General features: G+C 38.8%; 1 protein-coding gene across 5 annotated transcripts in view; it reads left to right on the top strand.

Moving 5' to 3' along the window:
* WDR76 (WD repeat domain 76) overlaps positions 1-26087 on the top strand; it is a 66238-nt gene that overhangs the window by 25304 nt on the left and 14847 nt on the right. For 4 of the 5 annotated variants that reach the window (XM_024115619.3, XM_024115615.3, XM_024115590.3 and 1 more), the window contains 5 exons: positions 13644-13770; positions 15635-15751; positions 15837-15880; positions 16756-16909; positions 25252-25410. In XM_024115619.3, the coding sequence (XP_023971387.1) occupies positions 13644-13770; positions 15635-15751; positions 15837-15880; positions 16756-16909; positions 25252-25410 (601 nt within the window). The remainder of the gene's footprint in view (positions 1-13643; positions 13771-15634; positions 15752-15836; positions 15881-16755; positions 16910-25251; positions 25411-26087) is intronic. The other variant, XM_024115597.3, reaches the window with a different exon arrangement.

Raw genomic sequence — 26087 nt, 5'->3', positions numbered from 1 at the left:
TCTTGGCCATCTGTATGTCTTCTTTGGAGAAATGTCTATTTAGGTCTTCTGCCCATTTTTGGATTGAGTGGTTTGTTGTTTTGATATTGAGGTGCATGAGCTGTCTGTATATTTTGGAGATTAATCCTTTGTCAGTTGCTTCGTTTGCAAATATTTTCTCCCATTCTGAGGGTTGTCTTTTCGTCTTATTTATTGTTTCCTTTGCTGTGCAAAAGCTTTTAAGTTTAATTAGGTCCCATTTGTTTATTTTTTATTTTATTTTCGTTACTCTAGGCGGTGAGTGAAAAAAGATCTTGCTGTGGTTTACATCAAAGAGTGTTTTTCCTATGTTTTCCTCTAAGAGTTTTAGAGTATCTGGTCTTACATTTAGGTCTTTAATCCATTTTGAGTTTATTTTTGTGTATGGTGTTAGGAAGTGTTCTAATTTCATTCTTTTACATGTAGCTGTCCAGTTTTCCCAGCACCAGTTATTGAAGAGGCTGTCTTTTCTCCATTGTATATTCTTGCCTCCTTTGTCAAAAATAAGGTGACCAGGGGTTTCCCTGGTGGCACAGTGGTTGAGAGTACGCCTCCCGATGCCGGGGACACGGGTTCGTGCCCCGGTCCAGGAAGATCCCACATGCCGTGGAGCGGCTGGGCCCGTGAGCCATGGCCGCTGAGCCTGCGCGTCTGGAGCCTGTGCTCCACAACGGGAGAGGCCACAACAGTGAGAGGCCCGCGTACCCCAAAAAAAAAAAATAATAATAAGGTGACCATATGTGCGTGGGTTTAACTCTGAGCTTTCTATCCTGTTCCACTGATCTATATTTCTGTTTTTGTGCCAGTACCATACTGTCCTATACTACTGTAGGTTTGTAGTATAGTCTGACGTCTGGGAGTCTGATTCCTCCAGCTCCATTTTTCTTCCTCAAGATTGCTTTGGCTATTCAGCGTCTTTTGTGTGTCCATACAAATTTTAAGATTTTTTGTTCTAGTTCTTTGAAAAATGCCATTGGTAATTTGATAGGGATTGCATTGAATCTGTAGATTGCTTTGGGTAGAAATAGTCATTTTAACAATATTGATTCTTCCGATCCAAGAGCATGGTATATCTCACCATCTCTATGTATGGTATTGTGTCATCTGCAAACAGTGACAGTTTTACTTCTTCTTTTCTGATTTGTATTCCTTTTATTTCTTTTTCTTCTCTGATTGCTGTGGCCAAAACTTTCAAAACTGTGTTGAATAATAGTGGTGAGAGTGGGCAGTCTTGTCTGGTTCCTGATCTTAGTGGAAATGGTTTCAGTTTTTCACCATTGAGAATGATGTTGGCTGTGGGTTTGTCATATATGGCCTTTATTATGTTGAGGTAAGTTCCCTCCATGCCTACATTCTGGAGGGTTTTTATCATAAATGGGTGTTGAATTTTGTTGAAAGCTTTTTCTGCATCTATTGAGATGATCATATGGTTGTTCTCCTTGAATTTGTTAATAGGGTTTATTACACTGATTGATTTGTGTATATTGAAGAATCCTTGCCTTCCGGGGATAAAACACACTTGATCATGTTGTATGATTCTTTTAATGTGCTGTTGAATTCTGTTTGCTAGTATCTTTTTTTCTTTTTGGAGGAGCACAAATCAGACATATCAAGGGAAAAAACTAATATGTGTAATTTTCAAGATCCATATTTCATTTATAGTTAAGAAACTACATGACAAACTATTTGCTAGTATTTTGTTGAGGATTTTTGCATATATGTTCATCGGTGATATTGGCTTGTAGTTTTCTTTTTTGTGTGTCATCCTTGTCTGGTTTTGGTATCAGGGTGATGGTTGCCTCGTTGAATGAGTTTGGGAGTGTTCCTCCCTCTGCTGTATTTTGGAAGAGTTTGAGAAGGATAGATGTTAGCTCTTCTCTAAATGTTTGATAGAATTCACCTGTGAAGCCGTCTGGTCCTGGGCCTTTAGTTTGTTTGTTTGTTTATTTATTTATTTTTGGTTGTGTTTGGTCTTTGTTTCTGCGTGTGGGCTTTCTCTAGTTGTGGTGAGTGGGGGCTACTCTTCGCTGTGGTGTGCGGGCTTCTTATTGCAGTGGCTTCTCGTTTTGGAGCACAGGCTCTAGGTGCGCAGGCTCCAGTAGTTGTGGCACGTGGGCTCAGTAGTTGTGGCTCATGGGCTCTAGAGCACAGGCTCAGTAGTTGTGGCACACGGGCTTAGTTTCTCCGCGGCATGTGGGATCTTCCTGGACCAGGGCTTCAACCCGTGTCCCCTGCATTGTCAGGAGGATTCTTAACCACTGCTCCACCAGTGAAGTCCCTCCTGGGCCTTTATTGGCTGGAAGACTTTTAATCACAGTTTCAATTTCAGTGCTTGTGATTCATCTGTTCATATTTTCTATTTCTTCCTGGTTCAGTCTTGGAATGTTGTGCTTTTCTAAGAATTTGTCCATTTCTTTCAGGTTTTCTATTTTATTGGCATATAGTTGCTTGTAGTAATCTCTCATGATCCTTTGTATTTCTGCAGTGTCAGTGTTACTTCTCCTTTTTCATTTCTAATTCTGTTGATTTGAGTCTTCTCCCTTTTCTTCTTGATGTGTTTGGCTAATGGTTTTTCAATTTTGCTTATCTTCTCAAAGAACCAGCTTTTAGTTTTAATGATGTTTGCTATGGTTTACTTCATTTCTTTTTTATTTATTTCTGATCTGATCTTTATGATTTCTTTCCTTTTGCTACCTTTGGGGTTTTTTTTGGTTCTTCTTTCTCTAATTGCTTTAGGTGTAAGTTTAGATTGTTTATTTGAGATTTTTGTTGTTTCTTGAGGTGAGATTGAATTGCTATAAAATTCCCTACAGAAGTGCTTTTTTTTGTGTCCCGTAGGTTTTGGGTCATTGTGTTTTCATTGTCATTTGTTTCTATGTATTCTTTTCTTTATTCTTTGATTTCTTCAGGATCTCTTGGTTATTTAGCAGTGCACTGTTTAGCCTCTATGTGTTTGTGTTTTTTTATACTTTTTTTTCGTTTAATTGATTTCTAATTTTACAGTGTTGTGGTTGGAAATGATGCTTGATACGATTTTTATTTTCTTAAGTTTTTGAGGCTTGATTTGTGACCCCAAGATGTGATCTATCCTGGGGAATGTTCCATGAGCACTTGAGAAGAAAGTGTAATCTGTTGTTTTTGGATGGAATGTCCTATAAATATCAATTAAGTCCATATTGTTTAATGTATCATTTAAAACTTGTGTTTCCTTATTTATTTTCATTTTGGATGATCTTTCCATTGGTGAAAGTGGGGTGTTAAAGTCCCCTACTATGATTGTGTTACTGTCGATTTCCCCTTTTATGGCTGTTAGCATTTGCCTTATATATTGAGGTGCTCCTAGGTTGGGTACCTAAATATTTACAGTTGTTATAGCGTCTTTCTTGGATTGATCCCTTGATCATTATGTACTGTCCTTCTTTGTCTCTTGTAATAGTCTTTATTTTAAAGTCTATTTTGTCTGATATGAGAATTGCTACTCCAGCTTTCTTTTGATTTCCATTTGCATGGAATATCTTTTTCCATCCCCTCACTTTCAGTCTGTATGTGTCCCTAGGTCTGACGTGGGTCTCTTGTAGACAGCATATGTTTGGGTCTTGTTTTTGTATCCATTCAGCTAGTGTATTTCTTTTGGTTGGAGCATAATTATTGATATGTATGTTCCTATTACCATTTTCTTAATTGTTTTGTGTTTGTTATTGTAAGTCTTTTCCTTCTCTTGTGTTTCCTGCCTAGAGAAGTTCCATTAGCATTTGTTGTAGAGCTGATTTGGTGGTGCTGAATTCTCTTAGGTTTTGCTTGTTTGTAAAGGTTTTAATATCTCTGTCGAATCTGAATGAGATCCTTGCTGGGTAGAGTAATCTTGATTGTAGGTTTTTCCCTTTCTTCACTTTGAATATGTCCTGCCACTCTCTTCTGGCTTGCAGAGTTTCTGCTGAAAGATCAGCTGTTAACCTTATGAGGATTCCCTTCTATGTTGTTGCTCTTCCCTTGCTGCTTTTAATATTTTTTCCTTGTATTTAATTTTTTTTTGGAATTTTTGAATTTTATTTTATTTTTTATGCAGCAGGTTCTTATTAGTTTCTCAGTCCCTTTTTTTTTCCTCTTCTTCTTCCGGGACCTGTATAATTCAAATGTTGGTGTGTTTAATATTGTCCCAGAGGTCTCTGAGATTGTCCTCAATTCTTTTCATTTTTTTCTCTTTATTCTGTTCTGCGGTAGTTATTTCCACTATTTTATCTTCCAGGTCACTTATCCATTCTTCTGCCTCAGTTATTCTGCTGTTGATACCTTCCAGAGAGTTTTTTAAATTTCATTTATTGTGTTGTTTTTCCTTGTTTGTTTGCTCTTTAGTTCTTCTAGTTCCTTGTTAAACATTTCTTGTATTTTCTCCATTCTATTTCCATGATTTTGGATCATCTTTACTGTTATTACTCTGAATTCTTTTTCAAGTCGACTGCCTGTTTCCTCTTCATTTGTTTTGTCTGGTGGGTTTTACCTTGCTCCTTCATCTGCTTTGTATTTCTGTGCCTTCTCATTTTGGCTTAACTTACTGTTTGTGGTCTCCTTTTCGCAGGCTGCAGGTTCATAGTTCCCGTTGTTTTTTTGTCTGCTCCCAGTCGGTAAGGTTGGGTCAGTGGGTTGTGTAGGCTTCTTGGTGGAGGGGACTGGTGCCTGTGTTCTGGTGGATGAGGCTGGATCTTGTCTTTCTGGTGTGCAGGATCACGTCCGGTGGTGTGTTTGGGGTGTCCGTGACCTTATTATTATTTTAGGCAGCCTCTCTGCTAATCGGTGGGGTTGTGCTCCTGTGTTTCTAGTTGTTTGCCATAGGGTGTCCAGCACTGTAGCTTGCTGTTCGTTGAGTGGAACTGGTTCTTAACGTTGAGATGGAGATCTGTGGGAGAGCTTTTGTTGTTTGATATTACATGGGGCTGCTAGGTCTCTGGTGAACCAGTGTCCTGAACTCGGCTCTCCCACCTCTGAGGCTCAGGCCTGACACCCGGCCAGAGCACCAAGACCCTGTCAGCCACATGGCTCAGAAGAAAAGGGAGAAAAAGAATGAAAGAAAGGAAAATAAATAAATAAATAAAGTAAAATAAAGTAATTAAAATAGAAAAAATTTAAAAAAATAAAAAAGAGGAGAGAGTAAGAAGAGAGCAACCAAACCAAAAAACAAATCCACCAATGATAGCAAGCGCTAAAATGTATACTAAAAAACAAAACAAAACAGAAAAACCAAAATGGACAGTCAGAACCCTAGCACAAATGGCAAAAGCAAAGCTATACAGACAAAATCACACAAAGAAGCATGCACAGACACACTCACAGAAGAGAAAAAGGGAAAAAAATTATATATATAAAGTGTAAAAAGGAAGAGAGCAACCAAACCAATAAACAAATCTACCAGTTATAATAAGCTGTAAATACTAAACTAAGATAAACATAAAAACAGAAACAAATGAGATACTGAAAGCAAACCCCGAGTCTACAGTTGCTCCCAAAGTCCACTGCGTCAATTTTGGGATGATTTGTTGTCTCTTCAGGTATTTCACAGATACAGGGTACATCAAGTTGACTGTGGAGATTTAATCCGCTGCTCCTGAGGCTGCTGGGAGAAATTTCCCTTTCTCTTCTTTGATAGCACAGCTCCTGGGGTTCAGCTTTGGATCTGGCCCTGTCTCTGCATGTAGCTCGCCTGAAGGCATCTCTTCCCCACCCAGACAGGATGGGTTAAAGGAGAGGCTGGTTAGGGGGCTCTGGCTCACTCAGACTGGCGGAGGGAGTGGTACGGAATGCGGGGAGAACCTGTGGCGGCAGAGGCCGGCGTGACGTTGCAACAGCGTGAAGCATGCCATGTGTTCTCCCATGGAAGTTGTCCCTGGATCACGGGACCCTACAGTGGTGGGCTGCACAGGCTCCCAGCGGGGGAGGTATGGATAGTGACCTGTGTTTGCACACAGACTTCTTGATGGCTGCAGCAGCAGCCTTAGCATTTCATGCCCACCTCTGCTGTCCCTGCTGATAGCCGCAGCTCACACCTGTCTCTGGAGCTCGTTTAAGCCATGCTCTGAATCGTCTCTCGTCACGCCCCCTGAAACAATGGTCTCTTGCCTTTTAGGCAGGTCCAGACTTTTTCCCGGACTCCCTTCTGGCTAGGTGTGGTACACTAGCCCCTTTCAGGCTTTGTTCACGCAGCCAACCCCTGTTCTCTCCCTGGGATCTTAACTCTGAAGCCCAAGTCTCAGCTCCCAGCCCCCGCCCACCCTGGCGTGTGAGCAGACAAGCCTCTCAGGCTGGTGAGTGCTGTCGGCACCGATCCTCTGTGCAGGAATCTCTCCGCTTTGCCCTCTCCACGCCTGTTGCTCTGCTCTCCTCCATGGCTCTGAAGGAGCCCCCAATCTCCACCAGTGAAGGGGCTTCCTAGTGTGTGGAAACTTTTCCTCCTTCACAGCTCCCTCCCAGAGGTACAGGTCCCGTCCCTATTCTTTTGTCTTTGCTTTTCCTTTTTTCTTTTGCCCTACCCAGGTATTTGGGGAGTTTCTTGCCTTTTGGGAAGTCTGAGGTCTTCTCAGCATTCAGTATGTGTTCTATAGGAATTGTTCCACATGTAGATGTAGTTTTGATGTATTTGTGGGGAGGAAGGTGATCTTCACGTCTTACTCCTCCACCATCTTTCCTCATTTCTTTTTATTTTTTATTTTATTCTGCAGCAGTGATTTCCACCATTCTTTCTTCCAGCTCACTCATTCGTTCTTCTGCCTCAGTTATTCTGTTGGTGCTTCCTTCTAGTGTATTTTTCATTTCAGTTATTGTATTGTCCATTTGTTTGTTGTTTAGTTCTTCATTAAACATTTCTTGTATCTTCTGAATCTGTACCTCCATTCTTTTCCTGAGATCTTGGATTATCTATACTATCATTACTTCATTACTCTGAATTCTTTTTTTTTTTTTTTTTTTTTTTGCGGTACGCGGGCCTCTCACTGTTGTGGCCTCTCCCGTTGCGGAGCACAGGCTCAGCGGCCATGGCTCACGGGCCCAGCCCCTCCGTGGCATGTGGGATCTTCCTGGACCGGGGCACAAACCCGTGTCCCCTGCATCGGCAGGCGGACTCTCAACCACTGCGCCACCAGGGAAGCCCACTCTGAATTCTTTTTCAGGTAGATTGCCTTTCTCCACTTCATTTAATTGTTCTTCTGGGGTTTTATCATGTTTCTTAGTGTGGGATATGTTTCTCTGCTGTCTCATTTTGTCTAACTTCCTGTGATTGCGGTGTCCATTCTGCAGGCTGCAGGGTTGTATTTCTTCTTCCTTCTGCTGCCTGCTCCCTGGTGGATGAGGCTGTCTAAGAGGCTTGTGCAGGCTTTTTGGTGGGAGGGACTGGTTACTGCCCACTGAGGTGTGGAGCTGGGTCTTGTCACTCTGTTGGGCAGGGCTGGGTCATGCTGTGTGTTTAGTGGGCAGCTGTGTGCTCAGGAAGACTTTAAGTAGCCTGTCTGCTGATGGGTGGGGCTGTGTCCCGCCCTGTTGGTTGTTTGGCCATGGGGTCCCAGTAATGGAAGCTTCAAGTTGTTGGGTGGGGCCAGGTCTTGGTGAGAAATTGGTGGCCTCCAGGAAGGCTTACACTGATGAGTACTCCCCAGAACTACTTCCGCCAGTGTCTTTGTCCCTGCAGTGAGCCACAGCCACCCCTGCCTCCAATGGAGACCCTCCATTATTGGCAGGTAGGTCTGGCACAGTCTCTTATGAGGTCACTGCTTTTTTCCCTGAGTCCTGGTGCACATGAGACCTTGTGTGTGCCCTCCAAGAGTGGAATTTCTGTTTCCCCAGTCCTGTGGAATTCCTGAGATCAAACTGGCCTTCAAAGCCAGGTTCTCTGGGGGCTTCTTCTCCCATTGCCAGAAACCCAGGCTGTAGATGCTGATGTGGGGTTCTTCCTCCTGTGGGAGAACTTCTGTGGTATAATTGTTTTCCAGTTTGTGAGTCATCCACCTGGCAGGTATGGGATTTGATTTTATTGCGATTGTGCCCCTTGTACCATCTCCTTGTGGCTTCTTCTTTGTCTTTGGATGTAGGGTATCTTTTCTTAGCTTCCAGTGTGTTTTTATTGATGGTTGTTCAGCAGTTAGTTGTGATTTTGGTGTTTACTTAAGAAGAGGTGAGCTTACTTCCTTCTAGTCTGCCATCTTGTCTTTTTGTCTGGAAACTCCAGTCTTAGTGAGACAGGTGTAATCTGGTCAGCAACAACTCCATGAATCTGGGATTATATCTGAGTAAACTGGATGCTTGTTGGTCCTTTTAAGAAAGTGTCCCTGGAAAAGGTGTGAGTAGTAATCACAGAAGGTTCTCAAGAGCACCTCTCACCTTGTGCTGTTTATTACAATGGATATGACTCAGGAACAGCCAGATGGGATAGATGCATCAGGCAAGGCATGGGGAAAGGGCACGGAGCTTCCATCTCTCTCTGAGAGCATCACTCTTCTAGCATCTCTCCGTGTTCACTGACTCAAAAGTTCCTAATTTGCTTTTCCTTTGATGGATAATTTCCCAGGGTACAGAATTCTAGGTTGGGTTTTTCTTTTCTCTCAACACTTTAAATATTTTCACTCTCTCTTTGCCTGCATGGTTTCTGAGAAGATAGATTTAATTTCTATCTTTGTTCTCTGTAGGTAAAGTGTTTTTTTCCTTCTGGCTCCTTTCAGGATTTTATCTTTGATTTTTCTGTAGTTTGGAAATGAATTGCCTAGTTGTAGGTTTTCTTTGTTTGTTTTCATTTTTGTTTTTGCATTTATCTTGCTTGATGTTCTCTGAGCTTTCTAGATCTGTGGTTTGGTGTCTGACACTAATTTCGGGGAATTTTCAATTATTATTTCAAATATGTCCTCTATTACTTTTTTTCTTCTCTTTCTTGCATTCCCATTATTTATATGTTATACTTTTTAGTTATCTACGTTCTTGGTTATTCTGTTCTGTTTTTTGTCTTTTTCTCCTTGCTTTTCAGTTTTAGAGATTCCTATTGAGATATCCCCAAGGTCAGAGATTCTTTCTTCAGCCATGTCCAGTCTATTACTGAGCCCATCAAAGGCATTCTTCATTTCTATTGTAGTGTTTTTGATCTCTGGCATTTCTTTTTGGTTCTTTCTTAGTATTTACATCCCTCTGTTGACATTGCTTATCTGTTCTTTCATGGTGTCTGTTTTATCCATTGGAGCCCTTAGCATGTTAATCACAGTTGTTTTAAATTCTTAGTGTGATAATTTCAACATTTCTGCCATGTCTGGTTTTGAAGCTTGCTCTGTTTCTTTAAATTGTGTTTTTTGCTTTTCAATATGTCTTGTAATTTTTTCTTGATAACTGGACATGATGTACCAAGAAAAAGTAACTGTTATAAATAGGTCTTTAGCAATGTGGTGGTGAGATGTTGGGAGAGGGGAGCATTCTGTAGTCTTGTTATTAGTTCTCAGTCTCTGACTGAACCTATATCTTTGGACTTTGAACTTCATAAGTGTTTTAGTTTTTTTCCTCTCTCCTTAGGTTGGACAAGATGGCAAGAGTGGGCTGCTGTTGGGTATTTCCCTTCCCTAGGTCAGTTAGCCTCTGACAGTACCCTAGCAGGTTAGGCTCTGGTTAACTAATTTCTCCTGAGGGCAGACCTGTTAAGAAGAACAGAGTGCTCTGGCCTATTTCAAAATTCTTCCTTTTCTCTTCCCCTTGCTAGAAGCATGAGGAGATTTTTCTCTGATATTTACTTTGAGGGCCTGGTCAAGCTCCTGGATATATATTATAAAATTGTGGGGGTGAGGCCCCCTTGAGGTTTCTTTTTTTTTAAGATTTTATTTTTAGAGCAGTTTTAGTTTCACAGCAAAATTGAGAGTAAGTTACAGAGATTTCCATCCCCTGCCCGACACATGCATAGCTTCTCCCATTATCAGAATCACTCACCAGAGTGGTACGTTTGTTACCAAGGATGAACCTACCTTGATACATCATAATCACCCCAGATCTGTAGTTTACCTTAGGGTTCACTCTTGGTGTTGTTCATTCTTTGGGTTTGTACAAATGTATAATGACATATCTATCATTGTAATATACAGAGTATTTCACTGCCCTAAAATCCTCTGTGCTCTGCCTTTCCATCCCTTATCACCCTCACCCCTTGCAATCACTGATCTTTTTTGTCTCCATAGTTTTGCCTTTTCCTGAATGTCAGTCATGTATTTGGAATCATACAGTATGTAGTCTCATTTAGGTTGGCTGCTTTTTTTAGTAATATGCATTTAAGATTCCCCCATGTCTTTTCATGGCTTAATAGCTCATTTCTTTTTAAAAAAATATTTTTATTTTGGATCTTTTGTTATTTAGATCATTTCAGCAAAAAGATTAAGGCTAAATTACAATGGAACTGCCATTGCCATTGACTAAGTAATGTGAGAGATCTACTTTTCTCCAACTGCCAGTCTTTTTACTTTTCTCAGAGTTCAGTCACCATAGGTCAAATTCTTTTGGAGATAAATGTCAGTTTTAATAATATATAATATCAGGCTTTAGTTCTGTTTACAGTACTATAAATATCTTTGTGACAAAAGATTTAGAGGACTTTGAAATTGGCACATTACTTATAATATTTTAATACTATAAAAGTTAATAATGAATGTTAAATTTACCAAAGACTTCTGGAGGAATCTTTGGTAAATTTAACCAGTATTTAACCAAGTATATAACAAGTGTACTTGGTTTTGTTTTATACCTCATTGTTAAGCTAAAGTGGTAACATTTAAGTTAAAAGGAACTGGTTACAGTCTTTTTAAGGCCATGGGCCAGAGATCATTTCAAATTTTTGGTCTTCATATTAGGTTTCATAGCAGTACAGTTTAAGAGTAGTTGATTTACAATATTATATTATTTTCAGGCGTACAACATGGTGATTTAAAATTTTTATAGATTATACTCCATTTATAGTTACTATAAAATGATGGCTGTATTCCCTGTGCTATAAATATATCCTTGTAGCTTATTTATTTTGTATAAAGTGGTTTGTACCTCTTAACCTCCTACCACTATCTTGCCCCTCCCCTCTTCCTTCTCCCACTGGTAACTACTAGTTTGTTCTCTATATCTGTGAGTCTGTTTCTGTTTTGTTATATTCATTCGTTTTATGCTTTAGATTCCATATGTAGGTGATAACTTACAGTATTTGTCTTTTTCTTTCTGATTTATTTCACTAAGCATAATAGCCTCCAGTTTCAGTCATGTTGTTGCAAATGGGAAAACTTCACTTTTTTCTGGCTATGTAGTATTACATTGTATACATACATATATATATGTATATATACCCCACATCTTCTTTATTCATTCATCTGTTGATGAACTTTTAGGTTGCTTCCATATCTTGTCTGTTATAAAAAATGCTGTTATGAACATTGGGGTGCATGTATTTTTTTTTTTTTTTGGCTGCACTGGGTTTTTGTTGCTGCGTGCAGGCTTTCTCTAGTTGCAGTGAGCGAGGGCCACTCTTTGTTGTGGTGCATGGGCTTCTCATTGCAGTGGCTTCTCTTGTTGCGGAGTATGGGCTCTAGGTACACGGGCTTTGGTAGTTGCAGCACATGAGCTCAGTAGTTGTGGCATGCGGGCCCTAGAGCACACGGGCTTCAGTAGGTGTGGTGCATGGGCTCAATACTTGCAGTGCACAGGCTCTAGGGTGCATGGGCTTCAGTAGTTGTGTTGCGCAGGCTCAGTAGTTGTGGCTCACGAGCTCTAGAGCACAGGGTCAGTTGTTGCGGTGCACCGGCTTAGTTGCTCCGCAGCATGAGGGATCTTCCCGGACCAGGGCTCGAACCCGTGTCCTTTTCATTGGCAGGCAGATTCTTAACCACTGCACCACCAGGGAAGTCCTGCATGTGTCTTGTTTTTCTTTTCTTTGCATAAATTCCCAGGAGTGGAATTGCTGGATAATGTGGTAGTTCTATTTTTAGTTTTTTGAGGAACATTTATACTGTTTTCCACAGTAGCTGCACAAATTTACATTCCCGCCAACAGTGTACAGAGGTTCCCTTTTCTCCATATCCTTGCCAACACTTGTTATTTGTGGTCTTTCTGATGATAGCCATTCTCACAGGTGTGAGGTGATATCTCAATGTGGTTTTCATTTGTATTTCCCTGATGATCTAATCTTTTCATTTGTGCCTGTTGGCCATCTCTATGTCTTCTTTGGGTCCTCTACCCATTGTTTAATCAGATTTTTTTTGTTTTTGATGTTGAGTTGTATGAGCTCTTTATATATTTTCGATATTAATCCGTTATTGGACATATCATTTGCACAAATCTTCTTCCCTTCAGTCAGTTGCCTTTTCATTTTGTTGATGGTTTCCTTTGTTTTGCAAAAGCTTTTAAGTTTGATTAGGTCCCATTTGTTTATTTTTTGCTTTTGTTGCTCTTGCCTGAGGAGACACATCCAAAAAATATTGCAAGACCAATGTCAAAGAGTGTAGTACCTGTGTTTTCTTCTAGGAGTTTTATGGTTTCAGGTCTTACATTAAAGCCTTTAATCCATCTTTAGTCTGTTTTTGTATATGGTGTAAGAAAATGTTCTAGTTCCATTCTTTTACATGTAGCTGTCTAGTTTAACCTGGAGTTTTTAACTCTCAGACTTGTGTACACTGAACCTCCAGCAATTGGTCAATTACAGTTCAGGCTTTCCTACCCTGGTGCTGGTTCCCATGACGGTTTCTATTTCTAAGTCTGCTCCAGTAAGCCATGACTTCTTGCATTTGCCTGTCTCTCCTATATTAGGCTCAGCAGTTTCTACTGTGCCCTAATTTCTCTTAAGTATCCTAGAAGAGTTGATTTTTCAGTCTGTTCAGCTTTTTACTTGATAAGACAGTGCAGTGACTTTCAAGCTCTTTAAATTTGGAACTGGAAACTGGAAGTTCTGAACTACTTTTTTAAAATAAAAAAATAATGCGTAAAAAAGTAAGGTATGTATATGATTTTAAAAAGTAAAATATATGGAAGGCAATGCAATGAAACACTTAAGTCTCTTTCCTATCCTGGACCTTAGTTCTCCAGGCCTTTTCCCTAGAGGAAACCACTGTTAATAGTTTCATGTGTATTCTTCCATAGGTAATCTCAGCAATTACAAATGTATGTGTATATATTTTGTAAAAAAGCAAATGGAACCATATTCAACATGTGCTGGACCTTGTTTTTGCTTCTTGTATCTTAGAGTTCATGTCATATCAGCACACAAAAATCTATTTCTTTTTTATGACTGCATAATATTCTGCTAGATATGTATGTCATAATTTATTTAACACCCCTCACCTCCCCATGATGAACATTTATGATGTTTCCAGGCTTTTAATTAAAATCAGTGTAGGGACTTCACTGGTGGTCCAGTGGTTAAGATTCCGTGCTTCATGGCAGGGGGCACGGGTTTGATCCTGGGTTGGGAAAGTTCCACATGCTGTGCAGTGTGGCGAAGAAAAAAAAAAATCAGTGTAGCCTGTATATACATCTTTGCAATGTGTGAATATATCTGTGAGATAGATTACTAGACGTTATCTCCTTGATATTAATAAATACATATAACTTTTATGAGTATAACATGATTTTTTGCCCCACTCCTTTAGAAAGAAGCCTAAGAAGAAAGAAAATGGGACTGGATGTAGAAGGTCAATGCGATTACTGAAAGTTGATCCTTCAGGAGTTTCATTACCAGCAACTCCAACCCAGCCAATATTAGTAGCAGATGAAAATGTAAGAAAGAGTGCGAATACAATATATTAACCAACAAAATACTCAAAAATTTGAAGTGTTTGAAAGTAGAGTAAAAAGTCATTAAATTATGTTTAATTTGTACTTCATTAATTTAATACTTGGCTGTTGTATGGTTTAATGAGTAAGATTTCAAACTCATAAAAGACTGGCTTGGATTCTATATTTCTGCAGACTTACCCTGTGTGGGATTGTGGGTAAATTCCTTACTCTTTCTGAGCCCCAGTTTCCCCATTTTTAAAATGGCAACAATAGCAGAAACCTCTCAAAGAGATATTGTGAGGGATAAATGAAATAGTATCTATAAAGTTTCTTACATTATATTAAGGACTTAGTAAGCAATAAATGGTAGTTATTAATATTATTAGTAATAAATAATATATGTCAGTAGTGATGGGGTTCTCTTACTGTAGTTTAATTTTATGCTATCAGTGAGTGGAAAGAGTTTTATTTACCAAATTTATTGTCTGAATAAGATTATGAGTATATTTTTTATTCAGGAGCACCTACTGTTTTTAATACTTTGTATCTAAGTGCTTTATTATAAATTGGAAGAATAGCCTGGTGCTTTGAGAGCTAATTGCAAATTAAGTTGCTAGGGGAAGAGTAGCTTTCAAATTTTTTTGAAGCCTCCATCCATCCATGATAAGAGATACATTTACATTGAACCCATTCCCCACCCCCACCCCCACCCCTGCTTCCCGACACACACAACTGAAACAAAACTTCTGTGAAGTGATACTTATCCCTACTACATGTGATACAATTTTGTATTTCCTAGTCTGTTCTTTTCTCATTCACTAAAACACACTGTTGGTTGTAATGTATTAAAATGATTTCACGACCTATGGGTTACAACCTGTGATTTAAAAAACACTGACATACAGAAAGAGAAAGACAAATATCATATGATATCACTTAATATGTGGATTCTAAAATATGGCACAAATGAACCTATCTACAAAACAGAAACTCAGAAATAGAGAACAGACTTGTGGTTGCCAAGGGGGGTAGGGTGGGGGAGGGAAGGACTGGGAGTTTGGGATTAGCAGATGTAAACTATTATATATAGGATGGGTAAACAATAAACAACAAGGACCTCCTGTATAGCACAGGGAACTATATTCAGTATCCTGTGATAAACCATAATGGAAAAGAATATAAAAAAAGAATGTCTATATGTATATAACTGAGTCACTTTGCTGTACAGCAGAGATGGACACAACATTGTAAATCAACTATGCTTCAATTAAAAAAAATAAAAATAGGGCTTCCCTGGTGGCGCAGTGGTTGAGCGTCCGCCTGCCGATGCAGGGGACATGGGTTCGTGCCCCGGTCCGGGAAGATCCCACATGCTGCGGAGCGGCTGGGCCTGTGAGCCATGGCTGCTGAGTCTGCGCGTCTGGAACCTGTGCTCCGCAACGGGAGAGGCCACAACAGTGAGAGGCCCGTGTACCACAAAAAAAAAAAAAAAAACTAAAAAAAAAAATAAAAAACACTGACATAGAGTAATAACTTTGAGGTATGAAATTGAACTGATCTGAATCAATTCCCAGCAACTTCAGGTATTGGCAGTGTAACTTTGGACAAATTAACTTCTCTAAGTTTCATTCCACTGTCTTTATAATGTGATATCTCATTCACTGGATTATTAAGGGGATTAAATGAGATAATACATGTTATTACTTTACAGGATACTTGGCATTCATTCATTGAACAACTGTTTTTGAATGCTAACTGTGTGTCACCACTGTTGTTGGTATTGAAAGTAAAGTAGTAAGAAATCTTAAGCTTACATTCTGGGGCAGAGCGACAACCAACTTTTTTTACTTATTTTTTATAACAGCCTTTGTTACCTCCTGGGCCTTTAGAAATGACTTCTGAAAATCGAGATGATAACAGTGAACTATTTAAAGGATTTCTGCAGACTTGGGCAGAAGTGAGCAAGGTATCACTTGGGAGGGTAAGCCCAAGCTTTTAGAATCATCTGTTAAGCAAATTTTAGTACATATATTAACTTAGTGCTTTGGTTTCTCCCATTGTTTCAGACAAGAAGTAAAAACACTGAGAAGGAGTTATCTAGCATTAAAAGGTGAGTTAAAATTCCTTGCCTTTGTTTTACATTTTCTGAGATCTTTATAACTTAAGGACTATATACCATTACAGGAAATTTGAAAATGAGGTGAGAAAAATTATCCATCATATTTCTACCCTAACAACTGTTGTTTTTGTATATTTCCTTTCATGTATCACCATATGCAATACCACTAGGATATAAGCTTCATGAATGCATGGATTTTTGTCTCAATAACCAGAAAAGTGCATTTCACATAGTATATATTCATTCAGTGTTTAATAAATGAGTGAAATCACATACATTTTTACTTTGTTATGTTCTAATATATGTACAGTTTTGCATTATGCTTTTCTATTAACATTGTGGTTGCATGTTACTAGAGTCTTTAAATTTATTGAATAATTGCATAATATTTGATTCAGCAGGTAGAATTTACTTAACCTTCTCTTACTCCCTTGGTATTTGGAATTGTTTTCTATTTAGTTTTGAGTGTTTGTATATGTGTTTGTTGAAGTTTGTATTGTGATAGTGGATTATTTCCTTAGGATAGATTCCAGAAGTGAGATTAATGTGTCAAATATTATGGACATTTTCATGGCTTTTAGGACATGCCGGATTGTTTTCCAAAATCTTTTAAAAAAATTTCTGAAAATCTTAAATGAATTTACTCTGCTGTTAGCAATATATATGAATGTATGTTTAACTGCAGCCTCAGCTTTTGTAAGTGAAAAATAGTACCCCATTGTTTAATTTGATTTCCTTGGTTGCCAGGAAGTTGAATATTTTCCCACATTTACTAATTGTGATTTTACTTTCTCGAATCATCTTTTACTTGTTTTGACTACTGAGTTTGGTTTTACTTCTAAAATTTAACTTTTTAATCTTCTCAGCTACAAAGCCAATTTAAATGGCATGATCATTAGTGAAGATACTGTTTATAAAGTTACCAAAGGCCCAATATTCTCAATGGCTCTCCACCCATCAGAAATTAGAACTTTGGTGGCAGCTGGGGCCAGATCTGGACAAGTTGGACTTTGGGATTTGGTAAGTTATTATTAATTGTTTTGAAGATATTAACATTTGAAGCAAATAGTCTGCGAAAGAATAGCCTAGAGCCATGTGTTTCTAGATGTTACTTGAGATTTATAGTTTTGTGCTTTGTGATTCCAAATTTTAGAAACCTAGAGGAATTTAAATTTGCTTTGTAGAACTTTAACATTTTTAGCTTGAATATCTTTAGTCATCTGGGCATAAATTCCTGCCAGGAAAGTTTATTACAACTTTAAATGTGTATATGAAAAGATCATACAAAGTTCTTAGGTTTCTAATTATGTTTAAAATACAGTTTCCAAGCTGGATCAAAATATCTTCCCAAGCATCTTCTTAGGATGATCCTAGTAATTTAAAAAAAAAATTTATTTATTTTTTGTCTATTTATTTTTGGCTGCGTTGGGTCTTCATTGCTGTGCGTGGGCTTTCTCTAGTTGCAGGGAGTGGGGGCTACTCTTCGTCGCGGTGCGCGGGCTTCTCATGGCGGTGGCTTCTCTTGTTGCAGAGCACGGGCTCTAGGCACGCAGGCTCAGTAGTTGTGGCACATGGGCTCAGTAGTTGTGGCGCACGGGCTTAGTTGCTCCACGGCATATGGGATCTTCCTGGACCAGGGCTCGAACCCATGTCTCCTGCATTGGCAGGCAGATTCTTAACCACTGCGCCACCAGGGAAGCCCCCTAGTCGTTTTTTGATGAGTCAGAAACAGATATTGAATTTCATTCATTGTACATATAATAATGCATTGATTGCTTTCAGTGTTTACAAAATTGAAAAAAGCCAAGTTAATGTTCTCTGAATTTATTTTTTAATTGGGGAAGTAGAACAAAGACCTGAAAAATGCCATAAGGACAATTAATGGAGATGGAGAAATCATGGTGACTTGCAGTGGGTTGGGGTTAATAAATAAAATGGATTTTGTAAGTGAGAAGAGAAGAAATGAAAACCAAATTCTCTCTTATTTTGGAAGCATAGCTTCTCCCTTATTTTGATAAGATGGAGTGGGGGTAGGAGGTGAAAGGATTTGGTAAAGAAAACAGAAGCAGAGAAGTGGGAAGAGGACCAGAAATAGTATAAGGTTGTATAAGCTAAGAGATGAATTTCAAGCATGGGAGTTTGACAGGGCTTTTTTTTTTAGATGAGTTAAAAAGAATGGGAACAGAAAAAGGGCCATTAGTTTTGAAAATAGGGTATCATAAGTGAGTTGAGAGAATAGCTTCAACAATAAGGTAAGAAAGGAACACAGACTTTAGGAGATTAAGAAAAGTATGGGGTGGAAGAAGAAATGGAAGCAATGGATAGACTATTTGTTGAAGAACTTAGAAAAGGAAAAATAGAGAATTAGCATAGTCAAGTGAAGATCTTTTCAGGGTGTGTTAAAGATATGTAGGAAAGTCCCTTTGTCATGTCTTTTCTGGTGACTCCAAAAATCTGTATTATTGGGTCTCTGTAGTCCAATATTTTTATCAACTTTCTAATTTTTCAGGACACCTGGCTATCTCATTAACAGACTGAGCAAGTCTAAAACCATTATCTTGGCTATCCTGTGCTCACTCCGCAACTCCCCTAGTTTTTTTAAAAAAAGTTTAGCTTTATTGAGGTATGATTTACATTTTATAAAATCTACACATTTAAAATGTACAGTTTAATGATTTTTAATAAGCTTATTGAGTTGTGTAAATATCACCATAATTCAGTTTTAGAACATTTTCATCATTCCTATAAGATTCCTCATGGCTACTTATATTTAATCCCTGTTTCTACCCTTATCCCCAGGCAAATCTCCACAAATTTGCACTTTTTGGACATTTCATATAAATAGAATCATAAAATATGTGGTCTTTTATATTGGCATTTTTATTTTAGCATAGTTTTTTTAAAAATTAATTAATTTATTTTGGCTGTGTTGGATCTTAGTTGAAGCATGTGGGGTCTTTGTTGAGGCATGCGGGATCTTTTGTTGAGGCGTGCAGGATCTTTCACTGAGGTGTGGGCTCTTTGTTGCGGCGTGCAGGCTTCTCTCTAGTTGTGGCATGTGGGTTTTTCTCTAGTTGTGGTGTGCAGGCTCCAGGGCTTGTGGGCTCTGTAGTTGTGGCACGTGGACTTAGTTGCCCCATGGCATGTGGGATCTTAGTTCCCCAACCAGAGGTTGAACCTGTGTCCCCTGCATTGGGAGGTGGATTCTTTACCACCGGACCACCAGGGAAGTCCCTCTTTTAGCATAGTTTTAAGGTTTATCTGTCTTATAGCATCTATCAGCACCTCATTTTTTTTTTATTGCTGAATAGTATTCCATTGTTTGATTTTACCACATTTTGTTTATCCAGTCATCATTTGATAGACATTTGGGTTGTTTCCACTTTTTGACTATTCTGAATAATTCTACTATAAACATTTGTGTACACATTTTTGTGTAGGTCTGTGTTTTCATTTCTCTTGGGTAGGTATCTGGGAGTAGAATTGCTAGGTCATATGGTAACTGGTTAACATTTGAGGTACTGCCACACTGCTTTCCAAAGTGGCTGCATCATTTTCTATCCTACCAGCAATGTAGAGGGTTCAAATTTTTCTACATGCTCACCAACATTTATTATTATCTGTCTTTTCGATTATAGCCTTTCAAGTGGGTGGTATCTTCCTAGTGAAGTTGTATCTCCATGTGGTTTTGATTTGCATTTCTCTAATGACTAATGATGTTGAGAATCTTTTCCTGCCATTTGGATATCTTTGGTGAAATGTCTATTCAAGTCTTTTGTCAATTTTTTATTGGGTTGTTTGTCTTCTTGTTGAGTTGTAAGAGTTCTTTGTATATTCTAGATACACATCCTTATCAGATACGTGATTTGCAAATATTTCTTCTTTTCATCTTCTTAATGCTATCTTTTAAAGTGCAAATTTTTGAATTTTGATGATGTCCGATTCATCAAACTTAATGGACTGTGTTTTTGGTGTCATATCTAAGAAATCTTTTGTGTAGCCCAAAGTCTTAAAGATTTTCTCCTATGTTTTTTTGTAAAAATTTTATAGTTTTAACTTTCACATTTAGTTCATTGATCCATCTTGAATTGTTTTTTTTTAAAATTATTTTTGTATATGCTGTAAGGTAAGGGCCAAGTTCATCTTTTTGTATGTGTATATCCAGTTGTCCCAGCACTATTTGTTGAAAAGACTTTTACATCATTGTATTGTCTTGGCAGTTCCTCAGTTTTCCTCTTAACCTTCTGTCAGATTCCTAGTCTCACCTAGGATCAAAAGATGAGCTGTCATTTATTCGGTCACCCCACCCATTCATTCATTCCACACTTATTGAGTATTTTGCGCTAAGTACTCTTCTTTATTTTTAAAAATAAATTTGTTTCTATATTTTTTGGCTGTGTTAGGTCTTTATTTTTTGGCTGTGTTAGGTTAAGCCTGTGCATGGGCTTTCTCTAGTTGCAGCGAGTGGGGGCTACTATTTGTTGCGGTGTGTGGGCTTCTCATTGCAGTGGCTTCTCTTGTTATGAAGTACGGGCTCTAGGTGTGTAGTCTTCAGTAGTTGTGGCACGCAGGCTCAGTAGTTGTGGCTCACAGGCTCTAAAGCACAGGCTCAGTAGTTGTGGTGCATGGGCTTAGTTGCTTTGTAGCATGTGGGATCTTCCCGGACCAGGGCTCAAACCCGTGTCCCCTGCATTGGCAGGCAGATTCTTAACCACTGTGCCACCAGGGAAGTCCCCTAAGTACTATTCTAAAGACTCCCCATCCATATTTGTGAGGAAGGATTTTCTCTGTCCTTATAGAGTTTAGAATTTAGTGGCAAAAGCAGCATGAAAGAAATAATTACATGTTTGATAAGTGGAGTGAATTATATACTGTGATTAATGGAGTGGAGGAAAAGTAGTGTCATAAAAACACATCACAGGGGAACTGGCCTGATTTTGAGGATCAGGGAAGGCTTCCCTCAGGAAGTGAGAATTGAGTTCAGATTTGAAAGCTAAGTAGGAGTAAACCAAGCAAAGAAAGGGAAAAGAGCATTTCACACAAGAGGAACAGCATGTCAAGGACCTTAGGCAGGAGGATGCTGGCTTGATACATTTAAGGACCTGAAGAATGCCTCTGAAAGAATGCCTCTGTGGCTAGAGCATTAACAGCAGAGGTATAAACAGAAGGGATGAGTGGAATAGAGGGAAGCTGTAGAGGTGGATAGAGGTCAGATGTATAGCTTTATACATAAAGCCTCTGTAACAACTTCCTGCAAAACAAACACTGAATACTATTTTCATTTTTCACCTTTTCTCACAAAAGCAAAAATCTTCTTTGGATTCCCTTCAGTTAGCAAAAATAGGTACTAATATAGGTGTTTTGTAAGAGTGAAGTGGCATAAAGCGAACTTTTAAAAAGTGGGAGATATGTGTATTTATTTTTAAATTAATTAAAATAGAAAATTCAGTTCTTCAGTTACACCAGGCACATTTTAGCTGCTTAATAGCCACACTTGACTAGTGGATACCATATTGGACAGTGCATACATATAACATTTTTGTCATCTCAGAAAGTTCTTTTGGACAGTGCTGCTGTGGAGCAAGTTAATATCAACATTAATTTGGTAAAATAAGACCAAAGATAAGGTGATAAAACAACAGAATGAAATGAAAAAGAAGACTGTAGAACTAAAGAAACAAATTGAAGATCAGTGAAACTAATAAATTAGACAAAAGCAAGGAACAGAATAGACATTGCTGAAAATGAAATTACAGATATTAAAGGAAAGATCTGAGGTAATCTCAAACACAGATGAAAAAAATTTTATGAGAAAAGCCAATAGAAAAGGAAAGCCAGGACTTCCCTGGTGGCGCAGTGGTTAAGAATCCGCCTGCCAGTGCAGGGGACACGGGTTCAATCACTGGTCCAGGAAGATCCCACATGCCGTGGAGCAATGAAGCCTGTGTGCCACAACTACTGAGCCTGCGCTCTAGAGCCCATGAGCCACAACTACTGAAGCCTGTGTGCCACAACTACTGAAGCCCATGCGCCTAGAGCCTGTGCTCCGCAACAAGAGAAGCCACTGCAATGAGAAGCCTGCGCACCACAACGAAGAGTAGCCCCCACTTGCCATGACTAGAGGAAGCCCGTATGCAGTAGCAAGACCAAAGGCAGCCATAGATAGGTAGATAGATAGATAGATAGATAGATAGGCAGAAAATATATTCAAAGAGAACTTTTCTGAAAAGACAGAATTGGATTGGCAGATTTGAGTGTGTATGCCATGTTCTAGGAAGATTTGGACTTAAAGGATAAAGAATTCTTTAGGCAGGAAAAACAAATTATATTCAAGGGGAAAAGCCAGGTTTGCCTCAGTTTTCTACAGCAGCATTTCATGTAATGTCTACAAAGTTCTGAGAGAAGGAAGTGTGGCCTGGAATACATACCCAGCCCAAGATATTATTCTAATGTAAAGACAGCAGGTAGGTCTTTTCATATCTGAAAAAACTCAAGAAATTGAAGACCTATGAGTTCATCTGGAAAAAACTGCTTGATAGCAAATCTTGGCCAGTTGAGAGTAAATCAAAATTAAGGATTCAGGAATGGAGAAGCTCGACAGAAAAACTGATGATGAGTATTGAATCCATTTAAATACAGAACTGGGACTTCTCTGGTCTAGTGGTAAAGAATCTGCCTTCCAATGCAGGGGACGTGGGTTCAATCCCTGGTTGGGGAACTAAGATCCCACATGCTGTGGGGCAACTAGCCCGCGGGCCTCAACTAGAGAGCCCGCGTGCCGCAAACTACAGAGCCCACGTGCTCTGGAGCCCATGCACCACAACTAGAGAGAGAAACCCGCCTGCCACAATGAAGAGCCTGTGTGCTGCAATGAAAGATTCCGTGTGCCGCAATCAAGATCCCACGTGCCGCAACTATGACCTGACGCAGCCAAAAATAAATGAAATAAATAAATAAATATTTAAATACAGAACTAATATTAAACAGCCATATGAATTATGGTTACAGAACTGGATATGAATGTTGTTAACCTGGAAAAAACAAAAATAACAAAATATAGATTTGGAGAAAGGGGAGATTGGAGGAGGGTTGAGAATAATGTTCTCAGTCAATAGAAATTGTCTAAAATTGAGACATACATAGTTAAATAAAATTGTCTCAAATTGAGACATTCATAGTTAAATAAAAAAGCGTAATGACTAAAATTGCTTTATATTTTATACTTTTTCCTTCTTAGGAGATAGCTCTTGTAAAGAAATACTTGAAGTTCAAAAATTCCTTCAGCTTGATTTTCTTTTATTATTTTAAAGTATAGTTAAAAATTTTTTTAATATAAATTTATTTATTTATGGCTGCATTGGGTCTTCGTTGGTGCGCGCGGGCTTTCTCTAGTTGTGGCAAGCGGGGGCTACTCTTCATTGCAGTGCGTGGGCTTCTTATTGTGGTTGCTTCACTTGTTGCAGAGCATGGGCTCTAGGCATGCGGGCTTCAGTAGTTGTCGCACACGGGCTCAGTAGTTGTGGCTTGAGGGCTCTAGAGTGCAGGCTTAGTAGTTGTGGCACACAGGCTTAGTTGCTCCGCGGCATGTGGGATCTTCCTGGACCAGGGCTTGAATCTGTGTCCCCTGCATTGGCAAGTGGATTCTTAACCACTGCACCACCAGGGAAGCCCCTAAAGTATAGTTAAATTTAATACTATTTAAAGTGGCCTTTTTTTTCCTCTAAATTTCTTCTGTGTTCTTCTATCTGTATAAGTAAGTACATGTAAAGACATCTTTAATGATCACTTAGTATTTTAAAGATAACTTTGGTCAATTTTGGGTTTTGAATGATTTTTCAAAACTTTTGTCTTTGTATATTTCTTTGTGTATTTGTTTGAGTTCCTTATAACAATGTAGAGTTTTGTTTTTCTACAAAATATATGCTATAGACAAATATGCCAAAATGTTAACAGTGGTTAACTCTGGGTAGGAGGAGGAGTCTGTGTGATTGTAGTTTTTTCCCTTCCTTTTCTTTTCAAGTTTCTTTATTTTCTTTAAATTTTTTTTCTCTTTATTTAAAAACTTAAATAAAAAAGACGAAAACAAAAGTGTTTGAGTATTTCAGAGCCGACTAAGCTAGATTTAGAGATGAAAGTTGTTCTGGTTCATAATATGACATATGGCATAAGAATATAACATCAACATCCAAAAAATGATGATTTCGGAGTTGGTAATCCAGTTGTGGAAAGGATAATCCTTAGAAGTAGTAGTATTACTACTGAAATTCAAGTACATGCATTTTAAAAAATAAATTTATTGGACTTCCCTGGTGGCACAGTCGTTGAGAGTCCGCCTGCCGATGCAGGGGATACGGGTTCGTGCCCTGGTCTGGGAAGATCCCACATGCCGCAGAGCGGCTGGGCCCGTGAGCCATGGCCGCTGAGCCTGCGCATCTGGAGCCTGTGCTCCGCAATGGGAGAGGCCACAACAGTGAGAGGCCCGTGTACCGCAAAAAAAAAAAAAAAAAAAAATTATTTATTTTTGGCTGTTATTTATTCATATTTGGTTGGGTCTTCATTGCTGTGCTCGGGCTTCTCGTTGCGGTGGCTTCTCTTGTTGTGTAGTACGGGCTCTAGGCTTGTGGGCTCACTAGTTGTGGCATGTGGGCTCACTAGTTGTGCCTCGCAGGCTCAGTAGTTGTGGTTCGCAGGCTCTAGAGCGCAGGCTCAGTAGTTGTGGCACATGGGCTTAGTTGCTCTGCGGCATGTGGGATCTTCTCAGACCAGGGCTCAAACCCATGTGCCCTGCATTGGCAGGTAGATTCTTAACCACTGCGCCACCAGGGAAGTCCCTCAAGTACATGCATTTTTCATGAGGCATTTAGGGGATAAAATATTTTTAAAACTATCATTTTGTGCCAGGACCAAACACCTTATGAAAATTGAGCTGAGAATGACATACTCGTTTAGAAGCACACTTAGCAAGCAAAGTGGGAGTGGTATTGATAGAAGTTTTGATAGTAAGGAATTATCCTGCATGTGAAATAAAAGTAAATTTCACATTTCGTGAGAATTTCATGAACTGAAGTCACTATAAGCAGTAATTTTTTTCCCTCTGTATTATGAAAAACTAGTTGGCTAGTTGCAAAAAGCTGGAAACTATTAAAATAAATGTGACTTAATTTTGTTGGATTGAAAATTAAGAAAAAGTAACTTAGAGTATAAAGTTTCTAGTTCTGACTTTCTGAGTGGGTAGGTGGGTACAATTATAGACTTAAGACTAAATATAATACAAACAAATAGTTTAATGACATAATGACGTAGAAAATATTACTGCTTTTCACCAGTTTTTGTCTCTCTCCCCACCCCCAACTCTATTCCAGACTCACCAACCTAAAGAAGATGGAGTTTATATTTTTCAACCCCATAGTCAACCAGTTAGCTGTCTTTACTTCTCGCCTGCCAATCCAGCTCACCTGCTGTCACTGAGCTATGATGGCACATTACGCTGTGGGGATTTTTCCAGAGCTGTTTTTGAAGAGGTAAATGTTAATGTGTTTACATGTGGACCTCAGGTGATATTCTGGATTCCTTATGAAATGCCACATGAATGATTATTATACCATCAAACTGGGTGAGATGGTGTAGAATAGAGACTTTAGAACTACACTGCCTAAATTTATATCCCCTCTGTTACTATTTGTGTGACCTTGGCAAGTTGCTTAACGTCTTTGTGCTTCAATTTCCTTAGTTTTGAAATGGAATGGTAGTAGTATCTACCTTATAGGATTGTCATGAGGATTAAATGAGTTAATGTAGATAAAGCATTTACTTAAAACAGAGCCTGGCACATAGTAAGTTTTTGCTCTTATTTTTTATTTTTGCAGAAAGCTTTTAAATAAAATAACTTATTCTTCTATTTTAAGGCTTAAAACTTGTCCTCTTTTATTCAGGAAAAAATATTGGAATATTATTATACTTTTGTTCATTATTTCTAGCCTTGGCAGATATCAGTTTTGTGGGGATGAGTCTTAGATGTGACAGAAAAGACTAGAGAAATTCATCACATAACAGTTCTATAATACATTGTCCAAAACTTTTGGCCAGTAATGTAACACAGAAACTATAAAATTTGTTTTTTTGTCTTCTAGCTAAGATTTATCATCTCTTTTTTTTTTTTTTTTTTTTTTTTTTTTTTTGCGGTACGGGGGCCCCCCTC

Source organism: Physeter macrocephalus, chromosome 11 (genome assembly GCF_002837175.3).
Source record: "Physeter macrocephalus isolate SW-GA chromosome 11, ASM283717v5, whole genome shotgun sequence".
In the NCBI taxonomy this organism is placed as follows: Eukaryota; Metazoa; Chordata; class Mammalia; order Artiodactyla; family Physeteridae; genus Physeter; species Physeter macrocephalus.
Note: the sequence above shows the minus strand (reverse complement) of the source record. Positions and strands in the feature narration are given on the sequence as shown.